Here is a 15,525-nt window from a genome sequence, read left to right as displayed (position 1 = left end):
GTCACACACACAGGTGAGTGGGCATCCCGAGGTCACACACACAGGTTAAGGGGCATCTGCAAGTCACACACACATGTGAGTGGGATCTCCAGGCCACAAACACAGGCGAGTGGGCATCTCCAGGGCACACACACAGGTGAGTGGGCATCTCCAGGTCACACACGCAGGTGAGTGGGCATCTCCAGGTCACACATACAGGTGAATGGGCATCTCCAGGTCACACATGCAGGTGAGTGGGCATCTCCTGGTCACACACACAGGTGAGTGGGCATCTCCAGGTCACAAACACAGGTGAGTGGGCATCTCCAGGTCACACACGCAGGTGAGTGGGCATCTCCAGGTCACACACACAGGTGAGTGGGCATCTCCAGGTCACAAACACAGGTGAGTGGGCATCTCCAGTTCACACACGCAGGTGAGTGGGCATCTCCAGGTCACACACACAGGTGAGTGGGCATCTCCAGGTCACACACACAGGTGAGTGGGCATCTCCTGGTCACACACACAGGCGAGTGGGCATCACCAGATCACACACACACACAGGTGAGCGGGCATCTCCAGGTCACACACACAGGTGCGTGGGCTTCCCCAGATCACACACACACACACAGGTGAGTGGGCATCTCCGGGTCACACACACAGGTGAGTGTGCATCTCCAGATCACACACACAGAGGTGAGTGGGAATCCCCAGGTCACACACACAGGTGAGTGGGCATCTCCAGGTCACACACACTGGTGAGTGAGCATCTCCAGGTCACACACAAACACAGGTGAGTGGGCATCTCCAGGCCACACACACAGGTGAGTGGGCATCTCCAGGTCACACACACAGGTGAGTGGGCATCCCCAGATCACACACACAGGTGAGTGGGCATCTCCAGGTCACACACACAGGTAAGTGGGCATCCCCAGATCACACACACACACACACACACACAGGTGAGTGGGCATCTCCAGGTCACACACACAGGTGAGTGGGCATCTCCAGATCACACACACAGAGGTGAGTGGGAATCCCAAGGTCACACACACAGGTGAGTGGGCATCTCCAGGTCACACACACAGGTGAGTGGGCATCTCCAGGTCACTCACACACACACAGGTGAATGGGCATCTCCAGGCCACACACACAGGTGAGTGGGCATCCCCAGATCACACACACACAGGCGAGTGGGCATCTCCAGGTCACACACACACAGGTGAGTGGGCATCTTCAGGTCACACACAGGTGAGTGGACATCTCTAGGTCACACACACATATGAGTGGGCATCTCCAGGTCACACACACAGGTGAATGGGCATCTCCAGGTCACACATACACAAACAGGTGAGTGGGCATCTCCAGGTCACACACACAGGTGAGTGGGCATCTCTAGGTCACACACACATATGAGTGGGCATCTCCAGGTCACACACACAGGTGAATGGGCATCTCCAGGTCACACATACACAAACAGGTGAGTGGGCATCTCCAGGTCACACACACAGGTGAGTGGGTATTACAACCCAAGTTTCCAAATGGCCTGTTATCCTGGGTGTAAAGGGAGCAAAATAAACACAGCAGAAAAACTTTTGACTTATATTATCCTTCAACAATTTAGAACAGAAGTATGTACACTATATACACTATGTACAACAATAGGTATTAGTGCACTCCACGGTAAGCAAGGCAGAATAGAAGCCACTAGAGAGCAGACCGTGCTTCAACCAGCTCTAGAATGGGAATGAGGGCAGACAGGTGAGTGGTACCCACATCACCTCTGCGATTGCCAAAACCATCTTCTCATTGGCTGTAACCTGGGTACTGGTTGAACGACGGGGCCCCATCGTCAACCCTTAGTCCCTGGTTCACTGGTTGGGGGAGATAGCCTGTAAATGAGGGTGTGTACATGCGCCGAATAAAGGTTAAGTACTCTTTGCATGCCACAGTGGGCATCCCCAGATCACACACACACAGGTGTGTGGGCATCTTCAGGTCACACACATTAGTGAGTGGGCATCTCCAGGTCACACACCACACACAGGTGAGTGGGCATCTCTAGGTCACACACACAGGTGAGTGGTCATCTCTAGGTCACACACACAGGTGAGTGGGCATCTCCAGATCACACACCCACAGGTGAGTGGGCATCCCCAGGTCACATACACGTGAGTGGTCGTCTCCAGGTCACACACACACAGGTGAGTGGGCCTCTCCAAGTCACACACACACAGGTAAGTAAGCATCCCCAGGTCACACACACAGGTGAGTGGGCATCCCCAGGTCACACACGCACAGGTGAGTGGGCACCCCCAGGTCACACACAGGTGAGTGGGCCTCTCCAAGTCACACACACACAGGTAAGTAAGCATCCCCAGGTCACACACACAGGTGAGTGGGCATCCCCAGGTCACACACACAGGTGAGTGGGCGTCCCCAGATCACACAGACAGGTGAGTGGGCACCCCCAGGTCACACACAGGTGAGTGGGCATCTCCAGGTCACATACACAGGTGAGTGGGTATCCCCAGGTCACACACACAGGTGAGTTTGCATCTTCAGGTCAGGGAGACAGTGACCAGGCAACTGTTTACACAGGTTACAAATAAACTCTTCAGTGATAGAAACGAAGGAAATATCGGAAGTGATAGACAATACAGCAGTGGGAGTGATAGACAATACAGCAGTGGGAGTGATAGACAATACAGCAGTGGGAGTGATAGACAATACAGCAGTGGGAGTGATAGACAATACAGCAGTGGGAGTGATAGACAATACAGCAGTGGGAGTGATAGACAATACAGCAGTGGGAGGGATAGACAATACAGCAGTGGGAGTGATAGACAATACAGCAGTGGGAGTGATAGACAATACAGCAGTGGGAGTGATAGACAATACAGCAGTGGGAGTGATAGACAATACAGCAGTGGGAGGGATAGACAATACAGCAGTGGGAGTGATAGACAATACAGCAGTGGGAGTGATAGACAATACAGCAGTGGGAGTGATAGACAATACAGCAGTGGGAGGGATAGACAATACAGCAGTGGGAGTGATAGACAATACAGCAGTGGGAGTGATAGACAATACAGCAGTGGGAGGGATAGACAATACAGCAGTGGGAGTGATAGACAATACAGCAGTGGGAGGGATAGACAATACAGCAGTGGGAGTGATAGACAATACAGCAGTGGGAGTGATAGACAATACAGCAGTGGGAGGGATAGACAATACAGCAGTGGGAGTGATAGACAATAGAACAGTGGGAGGGATAGACAGTACAACAGTGGGAGGGATAGACAATACAGCAGTGGGAGTGATAGACAATAGAACAGTGGGAGGGATAGACAGTACAACAGTGGGAGGGATAGACAATACAACAGTGGGAGTGATAGACAATAGAACAGTGGGAGGGATAGACAGTACAACAGTGGGAGGGATAGACAATACAACAGTGGGAGTGATAGACAATAGAACAGTGGGAGGGATAGACAGTACAACAGTGGGAGGGATAGACAATACAACAGTGGGAGGGATACACAATACAACAGTGGGAGGGATACACAATACAACAGTGGGAGTGATAGACAATAGAACAGTGGGAGGGATAGACAATACAACAGTGGGAGGGATAGACAATACAGCAGTGGGAGTGATAGACAATAGAACAGTGGGAGGGATAGACAATACAACAGTGGGAGGGATAGACAATACAACAGTGGGAGTGATAGACAATACAACAGTGGGAGGGATAGACAATACAACAGTGGGAGTGATAGACAATACAACAGTGGGAGGGATAGACAATACAACAGTGGGAGTGATAGACAATACAACAGTGGGAGTGATAGACAATACAACAGTGGGAGTGATAGACAATACAACAGTGGGAGGGATACACAATACAACAGTGGGAGTGATAGACAATACAACAGTGGGAGGGATACACAATACAACATTGGGAGGGATACACAATACAACAGTGGGAGTGATAGACAATAGAACAGTGGGAGGGATAGACAATACAACAGTGGGAGGGATAGACAATACAGCAGTGGGAGTGATAGACAATAGAACAGTGGGAGGGATAGACAATACAACAGTGGGAGGGATAGACAATACAACAGTGGGAGGGATACACAATACAACAGTGGGAGGGATACACAATACAACAGTGGGAGTGATAGACAATAGAACAGTGGGAGGGATAGACAATACAACAGTGGGAGGGATAGACAATACAGCAGTGGGAGTGATAGACAATACAACAGTGGGAGGGATAGACAATACAACAGTGGGAGTGATAGACAATACAACAGTGGGAGGGATAGACAATACAACAGTGGAAGTGATAGACAATACAACAGTGGGAGGGATAGACAATACAACAGTGGGAGTGATAGGCAATACAACAGTGGGAGTGATAGACAATACAACAGTGGGAGTGATAGACAATACAACAGTGGGAGGGATACACAATACAACAGTGGGAGTGATAGACAATACAACAGTGGGAGTGATACACAATACAACAGTGGGAGCGATGGACAATACAACAGTAGGAGTGATAGACAATACAACAGTGGGAGTGACAGACAGTACAACAGTGGGATTGATAGACAATACAACAGTGGGAGGGATACACAATACAACAGTGGGAGGGATACACAATACAACAGTGGGAGCGATGGACAATACAACAGAAGCAGTGATAGGCAATACAACAGTGGGAGTGATGGACAATACAACAGTGGGAGTGATGGACAATACAACAGTAGGTGTGATAGACAATACCTCAGTGGGAGTGATAGACAGTACAACAGTGGAAGTGGTAGACAATACAACAGTGGGTGTGATAGACAATACAACAGTGGAAGTGGTAGACAATACAACAGTGGGTGTGATAGACAATGCAACAGTGGAAGTGGTAGACAATACAACAGTGGGAGTGATAGACAGTACAACAGTGGAAGTGGTAGACAATACAGCAGTGGGAGTGATGGACAATACAGCAGTGGGAGTGATAGACAATACAACAGTGGGAGTGGTAGACAATACAACAGTAGGGGTGATAGACAATACAAGAGTAGGGGTGATAGACAATACAACAGTGAGAATGATAGACAATACAACAATGGGAGTGATAGACATTACAACAGTGGGAGTGATAGACATTACAACAGTGGGAGTGATAGACAATACAACAGTGGGAGCGATAGACATTGCAACAGTGGGACTGATAGACAATACGACACTGAGAGTGTTAGGCAATACAACAGTGAGTGATACAGTACAACAGTGATAAAATGCAACAGTGAGTGATGCAATACAACAGTGAGTGATACAGTACAACAGTGATAAAATGCAACAGTGAGTGATGCAATACAACAGTGGGTGATACAATACAACAGGGAGTGATACAATACAACAGTGAGTGATGCAATACAACAGTGAGTGATACAGTACAACAGTGAAACAATACAACAGTGAGTGATACAATACAACAGTGAGTGATACAGTACAACAGTGATACAATACAACAGTGAGTGATACAATACAACAGTGAGTGATACAGTACAACAGTGATACAATACAACAGTGAGTGATACAATACAACAGTGAGTGATGCAATACAACAGTGAGTGATACAGTACAACAGTGATACAATACAACAGTGAGTGATACAATACAACAGTGAGTGATACAGTACAACAGTGATACAATACAACAGTGAGTGATACAATACAACAGTGAGTGATACAGTACAACAGTGATACAATACAACAGTGAGTGATACAATACAACAGTGAGTGATACAATACAACAGTGAGTGATACAATGCAACAGTGGGAGATACAATACAACAGTGATACAACTCAACAGTGAGTGATACAATGCAACAGTGGGAGATACAATGCAACAGTGATACAACTCAACAGTGAGTGATACAATACAACAGTGATACAACTCAACAGTGAGTGATACAATACTGCCGTGAGTAATAAAACACAACAGTAACCTATATATACCCTCTGTGTCCTGTATTATTCGTAACAGCTTGACAAAGCTCCTGGAGAGCGAAACGTTGCCACAATAAAATGTCACATTAGCTGCGCTTATGTAATTTTACCAAATATATTGTCGGTATTTCTGCCATTATTATTACAACATTCTTCAAATAAACATATATATAATTTCCGTAGTAGTAGTAGTAGTAATAGCAGTAATAGTAATAGCAGTAGTAGTAATAGTAATGGCAATAGTAGTAGCAGTAGTAGTAGTAGTAGAAGTAATAGTAATAGTAGTAGTAATAGTAACAGTAGTAGTAGTAGTAATAGTAATAGCAATAGTAGTAATGTTAATGGCAATAGTAGTAGTAGTAGTAATAGAAATAATAGTAGTAGCAGTAGTAATAGTACCATCATCATCTTGACATAGTTTCTCTCTTTCAGGAGGTGACGATTGAGGGTTACAGTGTTCCCAAGGGCACGATGCTGCTGCCGCTGCTGTGGCAGGTACACCACGACCCTGACACCTGGAGTAGCCCAGACCTGTACCACCCCCAGAGGTTCTTGGACGACCAGGGCAACGTCATCCGTCACCCAGCCTTCATGCCCTTCCAGACAGGTGGGTGCTGGAGGAACCTGGAGTTATGAAGCACCAAACAGGTGAATGCTGGAGGAACCTGGGATTATGAAGCACCAGACAGGTGGGTGCTGGAGTAACCTGGGGTTATGAAGCACCAGACAGGTGGGTGCTGGAGGAACCTGGGGTTATGAAGCACCAGACAGGTGGGTGCTGGAGGAACCTGGGGTTATGAAGCATCAGACAGGTGGGTGCTGGAGGAACCTGGGGTTATGAAGCACTAGACAGGTGGGTGCTGGAGGAACCTGGGTTATGAAGCCCTAGACAGGTGGGTGCTGGGCGAACCTGGGGTTATGAAGCACCAGACAGGTGGGTGCTGGGGGAACCTGGGGTTATGAAGCACCGAACAGGTGGGTGCTGGGGGAACCTGGGGTTATGAAGCACCAGACAGGTGGGTGCTGGAGAAACCTGGGGTTATGAAGCACCAGACAGGTGGGTGCTGGAGGAACCTGGGATTATGAAGCATCAAACAGGTGGGCGTATGGATAAATGTTATCAGTAATTACCTATTACATATTTATATGTATATATATATATATATATATATATATATATATATATATATATATATATATATATATATATATATATATATATATATATATATATATATATATATATATGTACTATGTCACACTACACATGCGTGTACACGTTTATGTATACACACTCATCTGAGTTTTTCTTTGATTTTATCTTAATAGTTCTTGTTCTTTTTACTTTCCCTTTCATTTCCATGCTGAAGTGGAATAAGAATCTTTCCTCCGTAAGTCATGCGTGTTGGAAAAGTCAACTAAAATGCAGGGAACAATGGACTAGTAACCCCTTTTCCCGTATAACTTACTAAAAAGAAAAAGAAGAAAACCGTCAAAGTGGGATGTTTGAATGTGCGTGAATGTTGTGCGAATGATAAGAAAGAGTTGATTATGGATGTTATGAATGAGAAGAAGCTGGATGTCCTGGCTTTAAGTAAAACAAAGCTGAAAGGGGTGGGAGAGTTTCAGACTCTTGGCCAGATAACTGTTCTTATGTGCACTGTTATTCTTCAGATCGTGATAGTTAAACTTTCTGTATTCTCATCCATGTTATTGACAATTTTGTGTATTTGCATCCCAGAGTTTATACTGATGAAGAAATCTTGATGATTTATGATATAGCTAATGATCTAAAATACCCTAAATACTTAATTGATAAATCCTTTAAAATTGCTAGAAATACATTTTTTCACATCAAAAAAAGGAGAAACAGTCATATTCAACCAAGACTGCTGATGGTTGTGTCTACAAACTGGGAAAAGTATTGAACTAAGATGACAACAACTTAAATATAGAATTAGAAATGGACAAGAGTCTAATGCCCTATTTATATATAAGAATATAACAGTGGAGGAACACTGCGGAAGGCCTACTGGCCCATGCAAGGCAGGTGCTCATCAAAACCACCACTACCCAAAGGTACCCAAGAATTTACTTCCGTACCCACGACACAAACCAAACCCAGCCCCTCCCACTCATATATTTATCCAATCTCTTTTTAAAGGTGACCAATCAAACGACTTCAATCTCTTTTTAAAGGTGACCAATCAAACGACTTCAATCTCTTTTTAAAGGTGACCAATCAAACGACTTCAATCTCTTTTTAAAGGTGACCAATCAAACGACTTCAATCTCTTTTTAAAGGTGACCAATCAAACGACTTCAAGACATGAGCTTGTAAGTCCTACACCCACTGGAAATTTAAATATAAGTATGGTGAACATATTAATGCAGTCGAGACATCGTGAACACAGCTCTGCTCCTTCTCCTAGAAATGGATAATTACCGCATATTACAATATGCAGAACAACCACTGTGAGAAAATAGTGAAATTCCAAGCGCTGTCGTGATTTCTCGTATTGTGAAGGAACTGTTCCTTGATAATGTGAGAAATCGTGAAAGTGCTTGGAATTTCTTTATTTTTTTCACAGTGGTTGTTCTGCAAATAGGTAATTACATGTATGTAATTTCACACACACACACACACCAGTTTGGAACCCACACCTAGCCAAGCACGTAAACTAGAGAAAGTGCAAAGGTTTGCAACAAGACTAGTCCCGGAGCTAAGAGGCATGTCCTTCGATGAGAGGTTAAGGGAATCAACCTGACGACACTGGAGGACATGAGAGATGGGGGACATGATAACGACATACAAAATACTGAGAGGAATTGACAAGGTGGACAAAGACAGGATGTTCCAGAGATTGGACACAGCAACAAGGGGACACAAATGGAAGTTGAAGACATAGATGAATCACAGGGATGTTAGGAAGTATTTCTTCAGCCACAGAGTAGTCAGGAAGTGGAATAGTTTGGGAATCGATGTAGCGGAGGCAGGATCCACACATAGCTTTAAGCAGAGGTATGATAAAGCTCACGGTTCAGGGAGAGTGACCTAGTAGCGACCAGTGAAGAGGCGGGGGCCAGGAGCTTGGACTCAACCCCTGCAACCTCAACTAGGTGAGTACACATACACTGACAATCCTCTCTCTCGCACACACAGGTCGCAGGATGTGCATCGGGGACGAGTTCGCTAAAATGATCCTTTTCATCTTCGCTACAAAAATTCTTCAGCGGTTCAGGGTTGGCCTCGAGGAAGGTCTGAAGGAGGATCCATCCCAGGACCCTGTCTCTGGCATCTCACTCTGCCCAAGACCCTTTAAGTTGGTCTTTACTCCTAGAGTAGCTCCTTAGACCTTACTCAGACTCTTCAACACTATTATTATTATTATTATTATTATTATTATTATTATTATTATTATTATTTTAATAATAATAATAATAATAATAATAATATTATTATTATTATTATTATTATTATTATTATTATTATTATTATTATTATTATTATTTTAATAATAATAATAATAATAATAATAATAATATTATTATTATTATTATTATTATTATTATTATTATTATTATTTTGTTTTTAATTATTGTTACTTGTCTGTTGTAATTTTTAACACAATAATGAATTACTTTATTGTTTATATAAAATAACAAGTATTTTCCTTCCGTAACATCACATAATAACATCAGGAATCCCTTAGTGAACTGTAAGTTTAATATTTTTGTTAGTTCTTGTCTTCAATGGGTTACACTGGTGTCCCAGTAAGCCAGCATGTGTGTTTTACACTTGTAAAACACACATACATTCTTAATAATAAACCACCCATCGACCTTCCAAGTTGAGTGTGTGTGTGTGTGTGTTTGTGTGTGTGTGTGTGTGTGTGTGTGTGTGTGTGTGTGTGTGTGTGTGTGTGTGTGTGTGTGTGTGTGTGTGTGTGTGTGTGTTTGTACTCACCTAGTTGTACTCACCTACTTGAGGTTGCGGGGGTCGAGTCCGAGCTCCTGGCCCCGCCTCTTCACTGGTCGCTACTAGGTCACTCTCCCTGAGCTTTATCATACCTCTGCTTAAAGCTATGTATGGATCCTGCCTCCACTACATCGCTTCCCAAACTATTCCACTTACTGACTACTCTGTGGCTGAAGAAATACTTCCTAACATCCCTGTGATTCATCTGTGTCTTCAACTTCCAACTGTGTCCCCTTGCTGCTGTGTCCCATCTCTGGAACATCCTGTCTTTGTCCACCTTGTCAATTCCTTTCAGTATCTTGTGTGTCGTTATCATGTCCCCCCCTATTTCTCCTGTCCTCCAGTGTCGTCAGGTTGACTTCCCTTAACCTCTCCTCGTAGGACATACCTCTTAGCTCTGGGACTAGTCTTGTTGCAAACCTTTGACTTTCTCTAGTTTCTTTACGTGCTTGGCTAGGTGTGGGTTCCAAACTGGTGCCGCATACTCCAATATGGGCCTAACACGGTGTACAGGGTCCTGAACGATTCCTTATTAAGATGTCGGAATGCTGTTCTGAGGTTTGCTAGGCGCCCATATGCTGCAGCAGTTATTTGGTTGATATGCGCTTCAGGAGATGTGCCTGCTGTTATTCTCACCCCAAGATCTTTTTCCTTGAGTGAGGTTTGTAGTCTCTGGCCCCCTAGACTGTACTCCGTCTGCGGTCTTCTTTGCCCTTCCCCAATGTTCATGACTTTGCACTTGGTGGGATTGAACTCCAGGAGCCAATTGCTGGACCAGGTCTGCAGCCTGTCCAGATCCCTTTGTAGTTCTGCCTGGTCTTCGATCGAGTGAATTCTTCTCATCAACTTCACGTCATCTGCAAACAGGGACACCTCAGAGTCTATTCCTTCCGTCATGTCGTTCACAAATACCAGAAACAGCACTGGTCCTAGGACTGACCCCTGTGGGACCCCGCTGGTCACAGGTGACCACTCTAACACCTCGCCACGTACCATGACTCGCTGCTGTCCTCCTGACAAGTATTCCCTGATCCATTGTAGTGCCTTCCCTGTTATCCCTGCTTGGTCCTCCAGTTTTTGCACCAATCTCTTGTGTGGAACTGTGTCAAACGCCTTCTTGAAGTCCAAGAATATGCAATCCACCCACCCCTCTCTCTCTTGTCTTACTGCTGTCACCATGTCATAGAACTCCAGTAGGTTTGTGACACAGGATTTCCCGTCCCTGAAACCATGTTGGCTGCTGTTGATGAGATCATTCCTCTCTAGGTGTTCCACCACTCTTCTCCTGATAATCTTCTCCATGATTTTGCATACTATACATGTCAGTGACACTGGTCTGTAGTTTAATGCTTCATGTCTGTCTCCTTTTTTAAAGATTGGGACTACATTTGCTGTCTTCCATGCCTCAGGCAATTTCCCTGTTTCGATAGATGTATTGAATATTGTTGTTAGGGGTACACATAGTGCCTCTGCTCCCTCTCTCAATACCCATGGGGAGATGTTATCTGGCCCCCATTGCCTTTGAGGTATCTAGCTCACTCAGAAGCCTCTTCACTTCTTCCTCGGTTGTGTGCACTGTGTCCAGCACATGGTGGTGTGCCCCACCTCTCCGTCTTTCTGGAGCCCCTTCTGTCTCCTCAGTGAACACTTCTTTGAATCTCTTGTTGAGTTCCTCACATACTTCACGGTCATTTCTTGTTGTCTCTCCTCCTTCCTTCCTTAGCCTGATTACCTGGTCCTTGACTGTTGTTTTCCTCCTGATGTGGCTGTATAAGAGTTTCGGGTCAGATTTGGCTTTCGCTGCTATGTCATTTTCATATTGTCTTTGGGCCTCCCTTCTTATCTGTGCATATTCGTTTCTGGCTCTACGACTGCTCTCCTTATTCTCCTGGGTCCTTTGCCTTCTATATTTCTTCCATTCCCTAGCACACTTGGTTTTTGCCTCCCTGCACCTTTGGGTGAACCATGGGCTCATCCTGGCTTTTTCATTATTCCTGTTACCCTTGGGTACAAACCTCTCCTCAGCCTCCTTGCATTTTGTTGCTACATATTCCATCATCTCATTAACTGGCTTCCCTGCCAGTTCTCTGTCCCACTGAACCCCGTTCAGGAAGTTCCTCATTCCTGTGTAGTCCCCTTTCTTGTAGTTTGGCTTCATTCGTCCTGGCCTTCCTGCTTCTCCCTCCACTTGTAGCTCTACTGTGTATTCGAAGCTTAAAACCACATGATCGCTGGCCCCAAGGGGTCTTTCATATGTGATGTCCTCGATATCTGCACTACTCAAGGTGATTACTAAGTCCAGCCTTGCTGGTTCATCCTCTCCTCTCTCTCTTGGAGTGTTCCTTACGTGTTGGTACATGAAGTTTTCCAGTACCTCCTCCATCATCTTAGCCCTCCATGTATCTTGGCCCCCATGTGTGTGTGTGTGTGTGTACTTACCTAGTTGAGGTTGCGGGGGTCGAGTCCGAGCTCCTGGCCCCGTGTGTGTGTGTGTGTGTGTGTGTGTATTTGGGGACTCATTATAATTGATGTTCATGACTTTTGATATTTTTGTTAACCTTTTAACATTTGAGAATAAAAAAGGTCACAGAACCACAACTGGAAAAAAAATCATCACTCATGAACCTCAACACGACGTCTTGGTCCGTCCTAGACGGGTAGTACTACTGTTACTACTGTTGTAGTACTACTATTACCGCTACTTGTATTGTACTACTACTGTTACTACCGCATGGGTCCTTTGGCCTTCTCTTCTTTCCTCCTTCCCTACTCTGTTGTTACTTGACAATAATAAAGGTTGGACAGAAACGTCGTCATAAGACTCTTCTATTAAGTGCAGATTTTTGGTGAATTGCGGTATCAGATTTATGGTGAATTGTAGCATCACATTTATGGTGAATTGTAGCATTAGATTTTGGGTGAATTGTAGCATCAGATTTATGATCAATTGTAGCATCACATTTATGGTGAATTGTAGCATCAGGTTTTTGGTGAATTGTAGGATCAGATTCATGGTGAACTGTAGCATCAGATTTTTTTTTTTTGAATCATAGCATCAGATTTTTCATAAGGCCAAGTGTTGACGAACTGGTGAGTCAGTCAACTGCTTAACTTACGCTATGCTTTTTTGTGTACTTAAGCGCAATATTATTATTAGAGTATTAAAGGTTATTACGTTTCGGTATATTGATTTTGGGTTTTGATAATGTAATAAGGTTGTGAAATACTTATATAAGAATAAAAGTATATATTTTAACATTGATAATAGTTTATGTGTCCTTATTCTTGGTATTGTGCTACATTAGAAGGAGAAGAGGAGGAGGAAGAAAGAACAAGAAAAAAAACACGAAGGTCATTAACCTATTAATTCCATTGGAGTTTATCTGCAAGATACGACCCACGACAGTCTAGTTGCCCCTAATACTTCTTTACCATCAAACGAACAGAGGCAGAAGTTGCATGGAGACTTATCCATATATCCTGATCCGCCGGGGAATCGAACCGAGGAGCCTTCGATTGAGTACCGAACAGTCTGCCACAAACCTGCATGTCTCTCTGTTATCACGTCCTCGTGAAACAATGAGTGATACACGTTAAGCGCATATATATATATATATATATATATATATATATATATATATATATATATATATATATATATATATATATATATATATATATATATATATATATGCAAAACAACCACTCTGAAAGAATAGAGAAATTCCAAGCGCTTTCGTGACTACTCACATTATCAAGGATAATGTGAGTAGTCACGAAAGCGCTTGGAATTTCTCTATATTTTCAGAGCGGTTGTTTTGCATATTCTGAAATCACCTGTTTACTGTGATCTTATTGCATATATATATATATATATATATATATATATATATATATATATATATATATATATATATATATATATATATATATATATATATATATATATATGTATATATATATATATATATATATATATATATATATATATATATATATATATATATATATATATATATATATATATATATATATTATATTGGGAAATGTTGAGTGAATGCGTGGGGAGTTTTGAATCAAGTGTGAGAGTAATGGTGGTTGGGGATTTCAATGCTAAAGTGGGTAAAAATGTTATGGAGGGAGTAGTAGGTAAATTTGGGGTGCCAGGGGTAAATGTAAATGGGGAGCCTTTATTTGAGCTATGTGTAGAAAGAGATTTGGTAATAAGTAATACATATTTTATGAAAAAGAGGATAAATAAATATACAAGGTATTATGTAGCACGTAATGAAAGTAGTTTGTTAGATTATGTATTGGTGGATAAAAGGTTGATGGGTAGGCTCCAGGATGTACATGTTTATAGAGGGGCAACTGATATATCGGATCATTATTTAGTTGTAGCTACAGTTAGAGGAAGAGGTAGATGGGAAAAGAGGAAGGTGGCAACAACAAGTAAGAGGGAGGTGAAAGTGTATAAACTAAGGGAGGAGGAAGTTCGGGCGAGATATAAGCGATTATTGGCAGAAAGGTGGGCTAGTGCAAAAATGAGTAGTGGAGGGGTTGAAGAGGGTTGGAATAGTTTTAAAAATGCAGTATTAGAATGTGGGGCAGAAGTTTGTGGTTAAAGGAGGGTGGGGGCAGGAGGAAAGAGGAGTGATTGGTGGAATGATGAAGTAAAGGGTGTGATAAAAGAGAAATAGGTAGCTTATGAGAGGTTTTTACAAAGCAGAAGTGTTATAAGAAGAGCAGAGTATATGGAGAGTAAAAGAAAGGTAAAGAGAGTGGTGAGAGAGTGCAAAAGGAGAGCAGATGATAGAGTGGGAGAGGCACTGTCAAGAAATTTTAATGAAAATAAGAAAAAATTTTGGAGTGAGTTAAACAAGTTAAGAAAGCCTAGGGAAAGTATGGATTTGTCAGTTAAAAAGAAAGTAGGGGAGTTAGTAGATGGGGAGATGGAGGTACTAGGTAGATGGCGAGAATATTTTGAGGAACTTTTAAATGTTAAGGAAGAAACAGAGGCAGTAATTTCATGCACTGGTCAGGGAGGTATACCATCTTTTAGGAGTGAAGAAGAGAGGAATGTAAGTGTGGTGGAGGTACGTGAGGCATTACGTAGAATGAAAGGGGGTAAAGCAGCTGGAACTGATGGGATCATGACAGAAATGTTAAAAGCAAGGGGGGATATAGTGTTGGAGTGGTTGGTACTTTCGTTTAATAAATGTATGAAAAAGGGGAAGGTACCTAGGGATTGGCGGAGAGCATGTATAGTGACTTTATATAAAGGGAAAGGGGACAAAAGAGACTGTAAAAATTATAGAGGAATAAGTTTACTGAGTATACCAGGAAAAGTTTGCGGTAGGGTTATAATTGAAAGAATTAGAGGTAAGACAGAATGTAGGATTGCGGATGAGCAAGGAGGTTTCAGAGTGGGTAGGGGATGTGTAGATCAAGTGTTTACATTGAAGCATATATGTGAACAGTATTTAGATAAAAGTAGGGAAGTTTTTATTGCATTTATGGATTTAGAAAAGGCATATGACAGAG

The 15,525-nt window shown here is 43.1% G+C and overlaps 1 protein-coding gene across 1 annotated transcript in view; it reads left to right on the top strand.

Moving 5' to 3' along the window:
- Positions 1-9,378, top strand: part of phtm (cytochrome P450 enzyme phantom) — a 98,160-nt gene extending 88,782 nt beyond the window's left edge. The window contains exons 7-8 of the mRNA XM_070082730.1: positions 6,435-6,609; positions 9,166-9,378. Of these exons, the coding sequence (XP_069938831.1) occupies positions 6,435-6,609; positions 9,166-9,356 (366 nt within the window). The 3' untranslated portion in view covers positions 9,357-9,378. The remainder of the gene's footprint in view (positions 1-6,434; positions 6,610-9,165) is intronic.
- The last annotated feature ends 6,147 nt before the right edge of the window (positions 9,379-15,525 follow it).

The sequence above is a fragment of the Cherax quadricarinatus genome, chromosome 8 (genome assembly GCF_038502225.1).
Source record: "Cherax quadricarinatus isolate ZL_2023a chromosome 8, ASM3850222v1, whole genome shotgun sequence".
Classification (NCBI taxonomy): Eukaryota; Metazoa; Arthropoda; class Malacostraca; order Decapoda; family Parastacidae; genus Cherax; species Cherax quadricarinatus.
The sequence above is the reverse complement of the archived record's forward strand: the minus strand, read 5'-3'. Positions and strand labels throughout refer to the sequence as shown.